The following is an 18,306-nucleotide window of genomic DNA, read 5'->3' as shown; positions in this document are numbered from 1 at the left end:
TTACACTCGATCATGACATCAAAACGCAGTTTTTGGCATTTGTGAAATTATTTTGGAATCTCGCGTCTTTTCTGTAGAATTTTAAAATGACAGAAATTTGACACATTTGATTTTCAGTTAGTAACCAAGGTACCCATCTCCAACACACTTTGTCATCAGAGGATCGCAAAATTGATTCTTTGAATAGACAATTTCCAAATCCTGATCAGGATACAACTTCTTTAGCTAACAACAGTCTGCAGATTGAGCTTCACTCCAGCTCCTGATCTTCAAGTTTAATGTCAACTTGGTTGATCTACCAAGCACCTCTTCTGTGGAATAACCAGTCAAAAAGTATAGACATGTTTGTGATGTTCAATCTCTTTTCCTGTATAGACAGGAGTGATACTCCACTTAACACATCATTGAATGAGAATATGGTGCACCACATTATCACCTGTTGTTGCCATTTTTGAAAATATATTTACCAGAAAGTGTTTGTGTGCATATCACAGGCTAGACAAATAGAATTGCCTGACACCTGGAACAACCAATTTTGTTTGGTGGTCAAGATATTTGATAAACTGTAATGCCTGCCCTTGGACAAGTGCTTTTCCATTTACAAAATATCATATACTCAAATGTCTTTTGTGTTACCACTTTTAAAATATCATGAATCACAGCAAAGCACCTGTTTTCGCTGCTGTTGACCACTACATTGAATAGTGAGATGGAACTCAAGTCATAAAACATGGCAGGTATTGATGTCGTCAAAAAAGTTTTAGCTCACCTGAACCAAAGGCTTCTTTTCAAGAACCACTGGGCCAATTTCAAGCAAACTTGCCACAAAGCATCCTTGGGTGGAGGGGATTTAATTTCATTCACAGGAAGTGCCATGCCCTCTTTCAAATTTGACTGCATTTTTTTTTTTAAATCCTCAAGAATCACTCAGCAAGAAAAGATGAAACTTATGTGAAAGCTTCATTACATACTCTATATTCAAGTTTGTTCATATTATAACCCCGAGGGGTATGGAGGGGCATAAGAGGTGGTCAAAGTTTCACATAGGAATATATAGGAAATGTCTTTAAAAATCTTCTTGAGAACAGCAAAGCCAAGATTAGTCAAATTATTTTAGAAGTACCCTCAGGTAGTTTAGATTCAAGTTTGTTTCAATCATGACCCCTGGGGGTAGGGCAGGGCCACAACAGGGGACAAAGTTTACCATTGGAATATATAGGAAATATCTTTAAAAATCTTCTTCTCAAGAACAGCTAAACCATTATTAGTCAGTATCCTCAGGTAGTGTAGATTCAAGTTTGTTCCAATCATGACCCCCTGGGAGTTGGGTACAGACACAACAGAGATCAAAATTTTAAATTGGAATATAAAGGTAAAAATCTTTAAAAACCTTCTTCTCAAGTATAACTAAGCCATTATTATTCATATTTATACAGAAGCAAACCTTAGGTATTGTAGAATCAAATTTGTTCAAATTGTGACCCACCAGGGGTTAGGGCACAAAAGAGGGTCAAAGTATTACATAAGAATATATTTATCTATATCTATATGTAAAAAATCTTAAAAATTCTTCTGCTCAAGAACAGCAAAGCCATGATTAGTAATACTGAAATGAAAGCATCCTGAGGTATTTGTCCCCCCTCCTTCGTAAACTTTTCAATACTAAACTTATTTCTGCTTTTTTCTAGCCAATGTGCTTAGGTGAGTGATGTGGCCCATGGGTCTCGTTACTGTCAAAATATTATCATACTTTGAATACAGACATGTTACTGGTATTAAGATTGGTGCTGTTGACTGGCAATCACACAGTCATGTAATCGAACGGCATGCAGTAGTGTTCACTGATTTGCAGTGTCTGTAGGTTGTTTTGAGATTGATCACTGTTCGTTATATTCACCTTTTTCATTAAATAAATACACATTAATTAAAAACAAGCTAATTAAGAGAATTTGTGTCCCCCGCTTAGGGAAAAAAAGAAGAGCATGCAGGGATTTATCAGTATCTTCTCAGGGGCTGAAATTCAGCCCCATTCCCAATTGAAAATGAGCTAATTTTTTCCCAATTTGGTTGTATTTTTTCCCAATTGGTGAACAATGCTTTTATATTCAATTTTCTTGGATTGAGTATTCTTGGGGTGTTAAAGTAATACCAGGGATGTGTATATAGGCTAAAAAGTCTCCTTAAAAATTAAAAATTTTCCCCTAAATTTTAGTGATTTTAGATCTTGGTTGGTTCCCGTGTAGTGTCTCAGTCGAGAAATAATTTAATGTTAATGCTTTAATTTTGTGCAATTTAAGAGAAAGGTGGGGACGAGAACATTTTTTCATAGGACAAGTAATTTTATGATGGTAACCTGTCCAAGGTCAAGTACTGCAAAATTCTATTTATCTACCCCTGCATACCATCACGTAATTGCCATTAATGATGTCAGTGTTAAAAAGAATGAATTGTTTAAACGTCCAAATCTGGCCCCCCGATAATTTACAAAGAATTAAATCAAAGATTTTCTACATATTTTTGCATCAATCTTTCCATCAAACATTGTAGTTTATCAATTTCAATTTTTACTTCCATGCACTGTAATTAGGTATTTATCTGATCAATACGTTACGTTGTTTACATCCATTTCTCATAGACTTTAGGCAACACCCCCATTTTGCAAGCCAATTTTTTTTATATGAGTGCATGGATGTTTCAAATTGTCGTAAATACAGTCAATGTAAAGAGTTATACTAGTCATTTACATCCATGAAAGAAACTGAAACAGCCTTGCGCTCATTTATTATTTTCCAAAAAGGTGCAAAATCACGGGTGCTTGTCTCCATAGTAAAGGCACCTTGTTTACAAATGTCAACCCGCCTTTGACCTCATGAATAACAAAGCACTGAATACGCGACTCAAATCTATTCACTTTCGCGCTTTGATCACACCTATACGACATCATGTATAGGTGTCTGTGAGCTAGCATTGGTCAAATCATTTTTCAAATGGGTATTGAAATTCTGGGAGAAAACTTATTTATGATTAAGATGTGTTAAGATTTTTTATTTGCTTGTTATTAAACGCTATTTCATTCAATTTTGTTTATTTTTTTTTTTTGGTATCTATATCAGAGACCTGTAGCATATAGCTTGCACTTACTGCTTGTGTCTCATAAATACAGAATTTTGAAATTTAAATTACTGTGGGTATACATATTACATTTGCCTTTGTTCCTAAATATACATCAGTGCTACGCACCATGATGAAGTTGAATTATGTTGCTTATCAGTTTTGTTATTCTGTGTGTAAATAGTTGTAATTATATCCCTAGTTTGGTTCCGTAGTTGAGAGTGTTCGTAAATAGGGCTATTTTTAGTGTAACCGGATTGGTCAGTGAGAGTCGGGGCTGTTTTTCAAGTGTGCGGCCATATTTTGATTTTGTCCTGTAGTCGATGTTCCATGGCAAATTCCAGAAGTTAGTCTGGTAAATGGGTAGCCAAGGAGTCGGTAATTTTACTGCATGAGCATTTCTTTCTCCAGCCGGTAAGCTATAATTTTCTTTTGTATATATTTGTGGGTTTTGTTCTAACTTTACGGGTGTATTGTTTGTTATTACTATTTGTAGTTTCAGTGAGTAGTGTTTAGGTTTTAGATGAGGTAATTATTGTTTCAGTGCGGAGGGGTTATGATTATAAACCTGAGGTTGAAGTAAGTTTAAGGACCTCACGAGGGAGTTTGAGTCGTGTGTCGATCGGGGGGCCAAAACAAGTTAGTGACACAGGGCGTGGTGTACGTGGACAATGCATATAGAGCATTGGTGACAGTTCACAGCAGTAAAAATGAGGAGTAAATTCTCAAGTTGTCCAGTGGGAGACCTGTGAGGCCAGGGCTGGAATGAGAGGGGCGAAGTGTTTGTTGTATGGAGGCCCAGTGGTGTAAAGTCTAATCTAACAGTTTTGGAAGGAAATTGAATAGCCAAAAGCCAAACTTCCAATTCAGTTTAGAGAAATGAAACATTGTTAAGAATTACATTTTGACATTTAACGGAATTTATATTTACTGATATTGTTTAATTAAAAGAGAATTTTTTCTGCGGAAACTGATACCGTGTTAAACTTTCATTATTTGATTGTTTCCAGTTAAAAGTTATAATTTATGTTTTGAAACCATCTGTTTTATTGACAATTGATTGTGTTTAAAGTTAAATCTTTATTTCATTGTCAATATTATCTGGTTTGCAATTTAATGTTATAATTTTTTTCTTTGTGAGAGAGGGTGTGCAAGAGTGTGTTTGTTTTGAAATTTTCTATTTTTTTTAAAATTTAATAAATTTAATTTGTTTTGTTTATTCTACGGCTTATCGTTTTCTCTACTGCCTGCACAAAATCCAAAAGAACTTCATGACATTGACTCTTGAAAGATAGAAAAGTTTTTTTTTTCCAATTAAAACTGTTATTAACTTTATAGACCGTTATCTGAAAAACACTCATTCATCATATCTTTAGAAAAATAAACTGTTTGTTATAAGTGCACAAATGCATACTTCCAATTGATAATCCTTAGGGAAAGAAATTGAAATACTGAGTGCTAAAAAGACCTGTATACATATCGGATAAAAAGTCACTGGATGAATACATTTGCAAAAAATGCACCCCTAACTTGAATAGATGGAAGCTTGAGGTTTCTTCTAGCAACCCTGCAAATGCTAAAACCTTTTACATCAGCACAAAATCTCACAAACATTTTTTTTTTGCAGATCATGTCAAAAAAATTCCATGTTTGCATGTATTTTTAAAGCATACTGTTTAAAAGCAAGAAAATGCACTTGTATGCTTTCACATGTCCGATTGACGTATTTAAAGAAAAAAATCAATTGAATGAACAGAGGGCGTTGAAAATATCTTGAAGTAAATTATCATTTATCTTACCGCGGAAAGAGAGTTTGTTAAAATCAGAAAGTACACAAGTGGATTTCAACAATTATTGAATTCCTAAATGAAGAAGGTCATATTAACTTGTCTGGCATGAATAAACAGGATTTCGTTCAAAGCAATGCAATCTGGACTGTACAAAGTACAATGACACTGTTGTTTCCTTATCCACCAGTGATGATACTGACTTTAAACTGACGTTTAATGCCCTGTTCACACGGAGAGTTTAATTCGAATTAAACGTAAGTTACTGCGAATTAAATTTGATCTGCGTTCACACGGAGAATTTAATGCGAATTAGTTTACTACACATTAAATTACTTCGCATTAGCTCCGTGTGAACGCTAAGCGAAGCTAATTCGAATTAAATTTTGACGCATGCGTAAGGGCAGAATTAAGTCACAGGCCACATGTCGATGGTCAAATATAGGTACTTGTGCTATTTTTGAGTGGAAAACAAAGGAAAATTATGTTAATCACTAAAATGTGTACAGACACTATGACATTATGTCAAATGTAGATCTGCTCTGCACAAAATGACGTGATTTGTAAATGACGTCATAATAGCCTTTGAATAGCCTTGTTGTAGGAATAAAATTTTAATTCGCATTAGTTTACTTCGCATTAGCTGTCGTGTGAACGCAATTTAATTCGCATTAGTTTGATTCGCATCATTTCGCATTAATTAATTTACTGCGAATTAAACTCTCCGTGTGAACAGGGCATTAATTTTCACTTTCTTAACGATTTATTTTTTGTACACATAGTATAGTTTTGTATCATAAATCAACCGCCTGCGTATTTTTGTTGTAGCATTCGGATTTTAAAATTATATATATGCTCTGAAATAAATTCTAATCATACACTTAATGTATTAAGCTTAAACAAATTATTTCTTTTACAATAAGGTTTCTTTAACATATGAAAAATAGTGTATCCTGCTTTATACGCTCTGTTTACAGATTCCATTGTGTATTTAATGTATAAATAATTTTAACGAATTTTTAGAAAATCATTTAAAAAAAAATTTCATAAGTTAAACAGAAAAAAGCCTGCCAAATTAAGAATGTATTCTTATATTTTGTCTCTAGCATGAAATAAGAGGGGTTCTAAGTGTCAATTATTCATAAAACTTAGTATACCTCCAACACACACTAATGTATTCACACTCATCGCACACTTGATAGACGCCCCACCTTCTTATTCAAATAATACAATGACCTATATTGTTGTAATGGCTAAGCCGGGATTTTTCAGTGAAGTATACAATTTTATTTAATCAGTATCATGTATATATTGAAAGTCTCTTTCCCAAAAAAATCTTTTATGAGTACCTATGAAGACTTTAGCTATAATGTGACAATGTTATGATTTGAAAAGGTAAAATTCTGCATTTAAAAAAAGGGGTGAGAAAGCAGTGGTATGAAGATTCATTCTTTTCACAATTAGTACCACAAATCAGAGAAATTTTATCAAGGTAAATTTTGTGACATTATCAAGATTATATTTCCATTTAAATTTGCAATGAAACGTTGCTGACAAGGCTATTCTGTTAAAGTAAAACAAGAGGCCCAAGGGCCTTAACGGTCACCTGAGTACAATACAACAATTTAGAGGATCCATACACTGATAAATGAAGCTTTGTTGCCCAAAAGCAAGAAAAATAGACAAGTATGATAAGCATCAACAAAATAATTGGTATAGAATCTATCTGTCCCCCATTTATCACTATTACCATGCAGACTATTAACAAAATATCTATTTTTAACCTCATGTTATTACTTCTCACATTGGTCTCTTTTGGCCTTTGAAGAACATTAAAAAAGATAAGTTATTTTTGCCTCACTTTTATTCATCTATTATTTCCAAGTCTACCTGATCATTAAAACTATGAAAGTACTTTTTGTATTATACAATAAATATTCTTGCATAATTCTCTTATTCTATTAACCTTTCAAATACATTATTTACAGTGATAAATTATCAAAGGTGAATGGCAAAGGGGAATAACTTTGCTCAGCAGAATACAAGTTCATAGAGCCCTGGCCAGGACCAGAATACTTGACTAAATAATCCAGGTGTTCAAAATTTTGGTAAAAATACCCTTGCATATTAAAACTTTTACTCTGTTTGCCTCGAATATGCCCAGAAGAATACAAGATTTTCAAAGAAATGCATGTTCACTATGTTATTAAATAATTAAAGCCCCCCTCCCTCTTTACACCAGAAAATCTTACCCAGGGGCCATGAACTAATAATTCTGGAAGAAGCACTTTGCTCATCATAACTATACACTTGTTTCTTTGCTTTATTACCAGTAGTAGAAAAAATATTTTGAAAGAAATTATGCATTTTCACTATAAAATCAATAGAGGCCCCCCCCCAAAAGAACCCCTGATCCATGGGCCATGAATTTCACAATTTTGGAAGAGGCATTCTTCCTTATCATAACCATGCACTTCCTTTTGTTTGAACAATACCAAGGAGCAGAGAAGAAGATTTCGAAAGAATTTATGCATTTTCCTTATATATCAATAGAGCCCCGACAAAACACCAGAACCCTTCATCCAGGGGCCACAAAATTCACAATTTCTGAGGAGGCAGCCATGCTCATCATAACTATGTACTTAGTTTATTTAATATCCAGGAGAGAAAAGATTTTCAAAGAAATAATGCATTTTCACTATATATATCAATTGAGCCCCACCCTGACACCAGAACCCCTGACCCAGGGGCCATGAAATTCACAATTTTGGAAGAGGCAACCATGCTCATCATAACTATGCACTAAGTTTGTTTATTTAATACCCAGGAGTAGAGAAGAAGATTTTCAAAGAATTAATGCAAATAATCAATAGAGCCCCCCCCCCCCCCACACCTGAACCCCTGACCCAGGGGCCATGAAATTCACAATTTCTGAAAAGGCAGCCATGCTCATCATATCTATGTTCTTAGTTAGTTTATTTAATACCCAGGAGTAGAGAAGAAGATTTTCAAAGAATAAATGCATTTTCACTATATAGTCAATAGAGCCACCCCCCCCCCTTTCACCAGAACCCCTGACCCTGGGGCCATGAAATTCACAATTTCGGAAGAGGCACTCTTGCTCATCATAACTATGTACTTAGTTACTTTATTTAATACCATGGAGCAGAGAAGAAGATTTTCAAAGAATTAATGCATTTTCACAATATAGTCAATAGAGCCTCCCCCCCCCCCCCCCCCAACACCAGAACCCCTGACCCTGGGGCCATGAAATTCACAATTTCGGAAGAGGCACTCTTGCTCATCATAACTATGTTCTTTGTTACTTTATTTAATACCCAGAAGCAGAGAAGAAGATTTTAAAAGAATTAATGCATTTTCACTATATAATCAATAGAGCCCCGCCCTAACATCAGAACCCCTGACCCTGGGGCCATGAAATTCACAATTTTGGAAGAAGCACTCTTGCTCATCATAACTTCATACTTGGTTTGTTTTTTTAATACCCGGGAACAGAGAAGAAGATTTTCAAAGAATTAATGCATTTTCACCATATAATCAATAGAGCCCCGCCCTAACACCAGAACCCCTGACCCTGGGGCCATGAAATTCATAATTTTGGAAGAGGCATTCTTGCTCTTCATAACTATGTACTTAGTTAGTTTATTTGATACCCAGGAGCAGAGAAGAAGATTTTCAAAGAAATAATACACTTTCACTATGTGATCTATATAGCCCCACCCTAGCACCAGAACCCCTGACCCTGGGGCCAAGAATTTCACAATTTTGGTAGAGGGCTCAATGCTTATTACAATGATGCCAACAGTTTGACTGCTTGATGTCCAGGAATAAAGAAGAAGATTTTTAAAGATTGCATTAATTTTGGTGGTTTTAGCCCCACCCCTCAGGCCCCAGGGGGGCAGGGACCATGAAATTCACAATTTTTGTTCCCTTTCACCCATAGATGCTATATGCCAAATTTGGTTGAAATTGGTTGAGCGGTTTTAGAGAAGAAGCTGAAAATGTTCGAAAGTTAACGCATGACGCACGACGGACGACGACAGACAAAAACGGATAGCAATAGGTCACCTGAGTGACTCAGGTGACCTAAAAAGTTTAGGTGCTTTAACACCCGTTAATTGCTGTTACATTATGTATATGATAACCTCATAAAATTTTTGTCTCCTTAAAATACAGTCAAACCTCATTATTTTGAACTTGATAGGACTGAGAAAAAACTTCGAGATATCCAATGATTTGAGATATAGAGGGTAAACTTCAAGAATAAGTAGCTGGGACTTCCAAATCACTTTGACATATCCATGCTATTCCAGATATCAGTGTTCGAGATACCAAAGTTCAACTGTATCATTTCCCAATAATGTGCAAAAAATAAATCATTCTGGTCAAGTAGTTTAGGAAATATATAAGAATTCCACATTTTTCTGAGACAACCCTTGTAAATTATTATAATGCCTCAAAATACTAATACTTATTTTTGATATATGGGAATACATTTTTTAGCTCAGTAGTTTAGGAAATATATAAGAATTTCACATTTTTCTGGGACAACCCTTGTAAATTATTATAATGCCTTAAAATACTAGTACTTATTTTTGATATATGGGAATACATTTTTTAGCTCACAATAGATAGAGTATTTTAACCTATTGTACATACAAGCATCCACTTTGCCTGATGCTGCTGCTGGGTTAGTCCCTAACCATGCTGTGTAGGAATGGAACCAGCTGTCCACGGAACCTGTTGCTATATACTGACTGCTGTTCAGCTGCATGTACAAATTATCAAATCGGGCTTTTCCATTAAAATAGTCAATGTTTCCTAAAAAAAAAAATTAAAATTAAAAACATGTGAATACTACAAAATAATACTTTTATAACAATAGTTTTTGTTCATCCCATTGGTTCATGTAGTACAATGTACCAACATTTGTTCTTCTGCATGTATTCATGTGGGAAATTCATCATGCACTAAACACCATCACATTTTGGAATTTGATGAGATCTACCATGAGATGATATCATGACAACCTCTAGAGTATCTGAGGGGATTTCAGCACTTTGTGAAATTCAATATAAATACAATTTCCTAAATTAAATAAGAGGCCCATGGGCCACAATGCTCACCTGAGTAACTTCTTAACCTGATTTCCCCCTTGTAATACCTATTGTGGCCCCTCCCTACCCCCTGGGGTCATGATTTGAACAATTTAGAATCTACACTACCCCAGGGTGCTTCCACGTAAGTTTCAGCTTTTCTGGCTAATTGGTTCTTGAGAAGAAGATTTTTCCTATATATTTCAATGTAAAACTTGGATTCCCTATTGTGGCCCCTATCTACCCCCGGGGGGTCATGATTTGAACAATTCAGAATCTACACTACCCCAGGATGCTTCCACATAAGTTTCAGCTTTTCTGGCCAAGTGGTTCTTGAGAAGAAGATTTTTCCTATATATTTCAATGTAAAACTTGGATTCCCTATTGTGGCCCTGCCCTACCCCTAGGGCCAGTGGGGGGTCATGATTTGAACAATTTAGATTCTACACTAACCCAGGATGCTTCCACATAAGTTTCGGCTTTTCTGGACAAGTGGTTCTTGAGAAGAAGATTTTTAAAGATATTTTCTACATATATCAATGAAAAACTTGATTCCCTATTGTGGCCCCACCCTACCCTGGGGGTCATGATTTGAACAATTTAGAATTTACACTACCCCAGGATGCTTCCACATAAGTTTCAGCTTTTCTGGCCAAATGGTTCTTGAGAAGAAGATTTTTCCTAAATATTTCAATGTAAAACTTTGATTCCCTATTGTGGCCCCTCCCTACCCCCGGGGATCATGACTTGAACAATTCAGAATCTACACTACCCCAGGATGCTTCCACATAAGTTTCAGCTTTTCTGGCCCAGTGGTTCTTGAGAAGAAGATTTTTTAATGACCCCACCCTATTTTTGTCTTTTCCTGAATATCTCCCCTTGTAAGAGGGCTTGGCCCTTTATTTTAACAATTTAAACACCCTTCACCTAAGGATGCTTTGTACCAATTTTGGTTAAAATTGGACCAGTGGTTCTTGAGAAGTTGAAAATGTGAAAAGTTTACAGATGGACAGAAGGATGGACAGACTGACGGGCGACAGGTGATCAGAAAAGCTGCCTTAAGCTTTCAGCTCAGGTGAGCTAACAAGAGGCCCAAGGGCCTTAACTGTCACCTGAGTACAATACAACAATTTAGAGGATCCATAAACTGATAAATGAAGCTTTGTTTCCCCAAAAGCAAGAAAATTAGTATGATTAGTATCAACAAAATAATTGGTCTAGTATCTATCTGTCCCCCATTTATCACTATTACCATGCAGACTATTAACAAAATGTCTATTTTTTAATCCCATATTATTACTTCTCACATTGGCCTCTCTTGGCCTCTGAAGAACATTTAAAAAGATAAGTTATTTTTGTCTCATTTTTATTCATCTATTATTTCCAAGTCTACCTGATCATTAAAACTATGAAAGTACTTTCTGTATTATACAATAAATATTCTTGCATAATTCTCTTGTTCTATTAATCTTTCATATACATTATTTACCAGGTGTTCAAAATTCTGGTAAAAATACCCTTGCAAATTAAAACTTTTACTGTTTGCCTCGAATATGCCCAGATGCATAGTAGATTTTCAAAGAAATGCATTTTCACTACATTACTAAAGAAATAAAGCCCACCCTTACACCAGAACATCTGACCCAGGGGCCATGAACTCACAATTCTGGAAGAGCACCCTTGCTCATCATAACTATAGACTTGTTTCTTTGTTTTTAAAACCAGTAGTAGAAAAAATATATTGAAAGAATTTATGCATTTTCACTATATAATCAATAGAGCCCCCCCCCCTTCACCAGAACCCTGACCCATTCATTGACCCCTGAATTTCCCAATTTTGGAAGAGGCATTCTTCCATATCATTATCATGCACTTTGTTTGAATAATACCCAGGAGCAGAAAAGAAGATTTTGAAAAAAATTATGCATTTTCCCTATACACATGTATAATCAATAGGCCCAGCCCTAACACCAGAACCCCTGACCCAGGGGCAATGAAATTCATAATTTCTGAGGAGGCAGCCATGCCCATCATGAAGAAGATTTTCAAAGAATTAATGCATTTTCATTATATATATCAATAGAACCCCTGACCCAGGGGCCATGAAATTCACAATTTTGGAAGAGGCAACCGTGCTCGTCATAACTCAAGTTAGTTTATTTAATACTCAGGAGCAGAGAAGATTTTCAAAGAATTAATGCATTTTCACTACATAATCAATAGAGCCCCGCCCTAACACCAGAACCCCTGACCCTGGGGCCATGAAGTTCAGAATTTTGAAAGAAGCACTCTTGCTCTTCATAACTATGTTCTTAGTTTATTTAATACCCATGAGCAGAAAGGAAGATTTTCAAAGAGAGAAATAATGCACATTCACTATGTGATCTATATAGCCCCACCCTTGCACCAGAACCCCTGGGGCCATGAATTTCACAATTTTGGTAGAGGGCTCAATGCTTATTACAATCATGTCATGTTTGACTGCTTGATGTCCAGGAGTAAAGAAGAAGATTTTTAAAGATTGCATTAATTTTGTTGGTTTTAGCCCCACCCCTGAGACCCCAGGAGGGCAGGGACCATGAAATTCATAATTTTTGTTCCCCTTTACCCATAGATGCTATATGCCAAATTTAGTTGAAATTGTTTGAGCAGTTTCAAAGAAGAAGCTAAAAATATTCAGATGTTAACACATGACGGACAACGGAAAAAAACGGATAGCAATAGGTCACCTGAGTGACTCGGGTGACCTAAAAATACAAAAATGTACAGCAAGTCAGCATTTTAACCCAAGATCTGACAAGGTTAACCTTGGGTTAGGCATTCTGAATCTGTTTATTTCATTAGGTAATTGGGTAAAGGCTTACTTCATCTATATTGTGAATAACATGTTGAAATTAAACTCTTTCATTATTGGGGGGGGGGGGGGATAAACCTCTTAAACCAACAAAAGATTTTGTTTTGATCAACATTCATTGAAATTCGTTTAAAAAAGTGATGAGTCAGTAAGATTAAACCCAAATGAAGTTTATGTTTTTACTTATTAAAATGTTTGAAATCTAGAATTTCTAAATATTGATTTTGAAAACATCTTCCATAATTTATTACCTACATCAATATTATAAATATTCCCTCTGATAAGATCAACCTTAACCAGCTGTCAATCATTATACCTTCAACATACTGTAAACCAATTTTGTTTAAGTGCAAGAAAGAATGTTTCCACTTAAGCATATTGCCGTGGCCCCTTTTTCGGACCCCTCTAACATCATCTAATAAACTCAAATCTTAATTCTTTTACACCTAACCCATATTTTGTTATCTGTGTGGTACATTACTTACGAAAATTTACATTGAAAACGACGCTTTAGTTTTATTAAAGGTAATTAAAAATGCCCACTAGTGGGTGTTAATTCCGGAATGTTGCGCATGTCCGAGCTGGGTTTTAATTGTGTCTCATTAATATTCAGAGTAGGCGGGGCATTTCATCGATCGATTGAAAACATGTAATAGCCTGGCTTCTGGGAACTACTCAGCATGATATAATAAAAAAAATATACAATGTACACAAAAGTAAACACAAAGAACATGTTTAAACTTCTCAAGGATTAAGCAATTTTTTTTTTTGGAAAGAGGGGTGCGGGGGAGGATCTTGAAGATGTACATGTAATCCCTCCCTAAATCCAGATTTTTCCCAATTTTTGGTAGGTTCTGGTAGATCCTTGAAGTTGTATAGTAAATAAACAAAATATAGCAGCTTACTTAAAAAACAACAGGTGAATGACAGGTTACGTTTGTTTCGAAAATATTTTTTATTTTAAATAGGGATCACAATTTAAGAAAGGTACATGGCGTATACTTGGAAAATCAACACTAAATAAACCAAGTAGGCCTGGGGCCCGTTTTACAAAAGAACTTACGACTAAGACCAAAAACCCAAGTTGATTGTAAAATTTTGCAAAATTAATGATTCTATTTAAAGTTGAATGCGTAAAAATATCTTACTACATTCCTTTTAAAAAGAAGAAAACCATTTTCGATATTATGTAAATTAAAAAGTTATAAGCAGAATTAGATTTTGGTCTTAGTCGTCAGTTCTTCTGTAAAACAGGCCCCAGGCCAACTTGTACATGTAAACATGTTAATGAAAAAAATAATATAAAAGAAAAACAACTTCTGTATTTTCAAAAAGATTAGTGCCATATCGAAATTTTAAAATAATATACAGTTTGTAAAACTCTCTCTCTCTCTCCGTACTTAAGCACAGTAAATACTGGTGTACGGAATAACAAAACAAAACATTTTTTTGCGATGCTGTAGTGATACTTAATCTCTAAATTTTTACAATCAAAAACATTTTGAGGAATGATGCTATTGCTAAGATGTAGACTATGCCTTGGAAACTCATTGAGCCCCCAAGCGAACCCCTAAATCCAAGGACTAAAACTAAAATATCATTACATTTTGCCCGATTTAAAATTCCATTACCCTCATTTGTCAAATTTTTCTTATGAATGGTAGCACCATTATTTTTTCTGTCTTCAAATGTGGACCTAATACCTGAACAATATTAATATCCATTGGATGCCACTATTATCATCGCTTCATGGCCGTAGGAACCGTGGGAAGGGGGGTCACGGAGCCCCCCCCCCCCCCAATTTCGCCGATATATAGAACACTGTAGAAAACATAGCATACACTTGTGCCCCCTCAATAATTACGTCGGATACCCCCCTTTTTTTGCTTGTCAAGGAATTTTTGGTAGTTGATAATGCCCCCAACTGAAAATGTATGGCTGTGCCCCAAAAACTGAAATTGCTTCCTTCTGGCATGGATTTTACAAAAAGAGGAATTTTATACATGTATACCTAAAAAACTCCTTTGTATATATTGAATTCTTGTAATCAATATAGATGTATGTTTTAATTTAAAGAATAATTTGTTAAGAAAAGTAAATAGAATTTAGTAGAAGAGTCAGACTATTTTAGCCCTCTCCCTACATCAAGGTCAACGTAAATACATAATTGATACAAAATAAACAAAGCAAAAAATGTAGGAAATGTACCAAAAAGAACGGATGGGGAGAAAAAAAAATACTAGTAAGCAAAATTACAGAGAAAAATAAGCAAAATTACAGAAAAAAAAAACGGTTTGGAAATATTCAAAAATGTAAAATTTACTTACAAAATAATGAATATTTTAGTAAAATTTGGCACTACTAAAAATACTGGGCAGAAAAAAATAATTCAATGTTGATCAATTGAAAATGTAATGGTCTGAATTTCTAATCGGTGCTCAAGCCACGTGCTTTATTGATTTTTTTGGGTATTCACAAAGTTACCCGAGTCTACAAATCACGTGATAAATTGGAATATTTAACAGGTCATAATGAGGTCAATGACATGTAAATACCCGTGAATAGTGAAGGAAACGGTGTTTTGTACCTTTTTTCAAAAAGTTTACCCCAAGCGCAGGCTTGCCCAAAATTCTCCTTTAAATATGATGAATTTCCAACAATTATACACCTTCTGTCCTTTTTAGAAATTTGGGCAACAATGCGCTCACCATGTATTAAGGCTTTAAAAATCGGAATAACTATGAATATCAATGGAAATTCATGAATTGCAGTGACCCCTCTTACAAAACACACCTTTGTTCTTTATTTTTATGGACTTTTAATTCCTGTTATTTCGCAAAGTTGTGATTTAGACATAGAAGAATCGCATTATTAATCTCATGGGGCTATTTTCTATACTTTATTTTTGCGCAATTTACCGGGGGCCACGTTTTGTACACTAAGTGCAATCATTCTTTTCACAGACTTCAGTACCTTCTAATCCTTGCAGATATTTCTTGCCACAATTTCATTATTTAATGGTGTATTTATGAATAATGTTTCCTTAGTCAGGATAATTATTGTCACGGGTGGATTTCATACTGACAAATCACAAAAATGTTGTTGCAAAGAATAGTATACTAGGTCATTAGTTAACAGTATTTTATCTTTAAAATCAAACTCTGTCACAAACATATCTGACAGTGTTGATTTATTACTTTGACTTCTTTAAGCAGTCTAATGCATGTTCATGGTCAATTTGTCAATTTTTCCCTGCTTAAAGTTACCCCCCCCCCCCCCCACTCATAGAAAGAATATTCATTCAATGCAAACTTAAGATCATTTGGAACAATTTTCAACAATGAAAAACATGACATCATAATCAACTTACTGCAGTAGACAGCAGCACGAGCTCCTCCTCCTGGAAAATAGTCATCCTTCTTCTCATAGAATTCGTAGGCATAAGAATCAGTTGGAAAGAACCAGTTTTCATTGTAGTCTTGCTTGAGGCTGTAGAACCCATAGATGTTTAGTCCTAACAGTGCTACTGATATCACCACAACTACAATCTGTAAAACAAAGCTATAGTTCTCAAACTTAATGTTACTGCACACAAGAGACCCAAGCGTCTTAACGGTCACCTGAGTATAATACAACACTGTAAAGGATCCAAAGAAGTATAAAACAAAAATATCTGATAGACGATTAAGCAATGTTGCTCAAAAATTTCAAAAATCTGGAAAAAATACCCTTGCTTATTGTAACATGCTAGACCTGAGTGATCTCCTTGGGATCATACTTGGTTTTCCCAAGTCTTACAGAGATGATAATGAAAGCAAAATATACAAACACAATGAATACTTGCCTATTGTGTAAGGTATTCAACAGGTTGGAGAGAATACTCGAAATCGGGTATTATCCGTGAAATCTCGTATAGTCCCCGAAATTGGGGTATCGTTGTATCCGCGAAATCGGGTATAGGTGGTGTAATCACCTTATAAAACTTAAACAATGGGATGGCGCATTTTGCCAAATCAACTTTCACCTAGAAACAAATGTTATCTAACAGTATCACTAGCCAAATAACAATTTGGAAGTCTGAATTAATGCGCATAGGACAACAAATCCCGTGGTGCTTAGTACATTTCATGATCTGCACCCAAACAAACGTTCGTTCTGCTTTAATATTTTATATAATGTTAAAAGTATTTGCATCTTCTTCATGTTCATACCCAACACAACAGAACTATTAAAAATCAGAAGTCTGGAATTTATAATATTTCCACATCAATACGACAAACATGAACATTTTGTAAATAATTCAATTTATACGGAAACACATTTCACACACAAAATAATCTGACATTTAAACAGGGGGTTTTCTATCGTATTTAATTATGTGTCATTAATTGCTTTAACATTCATCTTGTGCATAAAAATAATTCATTACAAAATGTATAAACTATTTAATGGTTTAAATGTTTCAAATTACGGCAAAAACTAATATAACACGTATATTATTCAGTATTTTTGGAGGGGGGGGGTGGGTGGGTGTGTTATGAATCTATTTTCATCAGTTGATTTTTTTGTCGTTGAATAGCATTCCTTACATATATCTTGTACCAGTATATATGTTTTATAAACAGAGAATGACAATTAAAGCTAATTCCCAGAAGTTATAAAAGGCGACATATTCTTTCTTATTTTTTTTTTTTTAAATTATTAAAATTTCCTTTGGATTCACCACGCCTCCAACATTTTAGCAAAGACAATGATGTTCCCAGCAACATAGCTTGTGAGAGAAAATAACTGTTGTATCATTTAATTTTGCTGAGTCGGCAATATTTTACCATTTTTCGGCGACTTCAGGGGACAAAAGTGAATAGCTATAACAGTTGTTACTAGCTGCTTACATTAATTATTCCTTGTCCGGACTATCTCGGTCAAGCGAAAATTAACCTCGAATGTGTTATGCATGTGTCCAAGAGAAACATCCCTCCCCTTTCAAAATAATCAAATTAAATGTAAAATGTTATTGTAGAGTTTTGTGCTAAACGTCATTGAATGGTATATATTCATTGCATGATAATGAGAGAAGATCTATTCATCTAATAAAAATCATATTGATTCCCTATTTTGCCCTCTTGAGTGAATAGAATTCTTCATATCTCCAAAACATTCATGCAATAATTGTTTATATGCCGAAACAATATGAGGTTAAAATAGAAATCTGTTATTTTCTACCACATTCGACAAGTTTTAAAAATAACTAAACTTCATGTTTATTTTTTAACACATTTTTCACCATAGATAAATAATAACAAAAAGTGATAACCATGAGTAATAAGTATCACAGATTACAGAAAAGACAGGGAATTATAAAGTTTTAGTTCCCTGTCAACTGTCTAGAATCAATCAGATAATGTATTTTAGCATATTATAATGAGGTTTAAAGCTT

General features: G+C 34.7%; 1 protein-coding gene across 2 annotated transcripts in view; it reads right to left on the bottom strand.

Annotated features, from left to right (window-relative positions):
* The window catches only part of LOC133184151 (protein patched homolog 1-like), a 51,133-nt gene that overhangs the window by 12,235 nt on the left and 20,592 nt on the right, over window positions 1-18,306 (bottom strand). For both annotated transcript variants that reach the window (XM_061319038.1, XM_061319039.1), the window contains exons 11-12: window positions 16,240-16,417; window positions 9,579-9,740 (exon numbers count right to left, since the gene is read on the bottom strand). In XM_061319038.1, coding sequence (XP_061175022.1) covers window positions 9,579-9,740; window positions 16,240-16,417 — 340 coding nt within the window. The remainder of the gene's footprint in view (window positions 1-9,578; window positions 9,741-16,239; window positions 16,418-18,306) is intronic.

The sequence above is a fragment of the Saccostrea echinata genome, unplaced genomic scaffold (assembly GCF_033153115.1).
Source record: "Saccostrea echinata isolate AGI-Se365-2 ecotype Australia unplaced genomic scaffold, CSIRO_AGI_Sech_v1 ptg000010l, whole genome shotgun sequence".
Lineage (NCBI taxonomy): Eukaryota > Metazoa > Mollusca > Bivalvia > Ostreida > Ostreidae > Saccostrea > Saccostrea echinata.
Note: the sequence above shows the minus strand (reverse complement) of the source record. Positions and strands in the feature narration are given on the sequence as shown.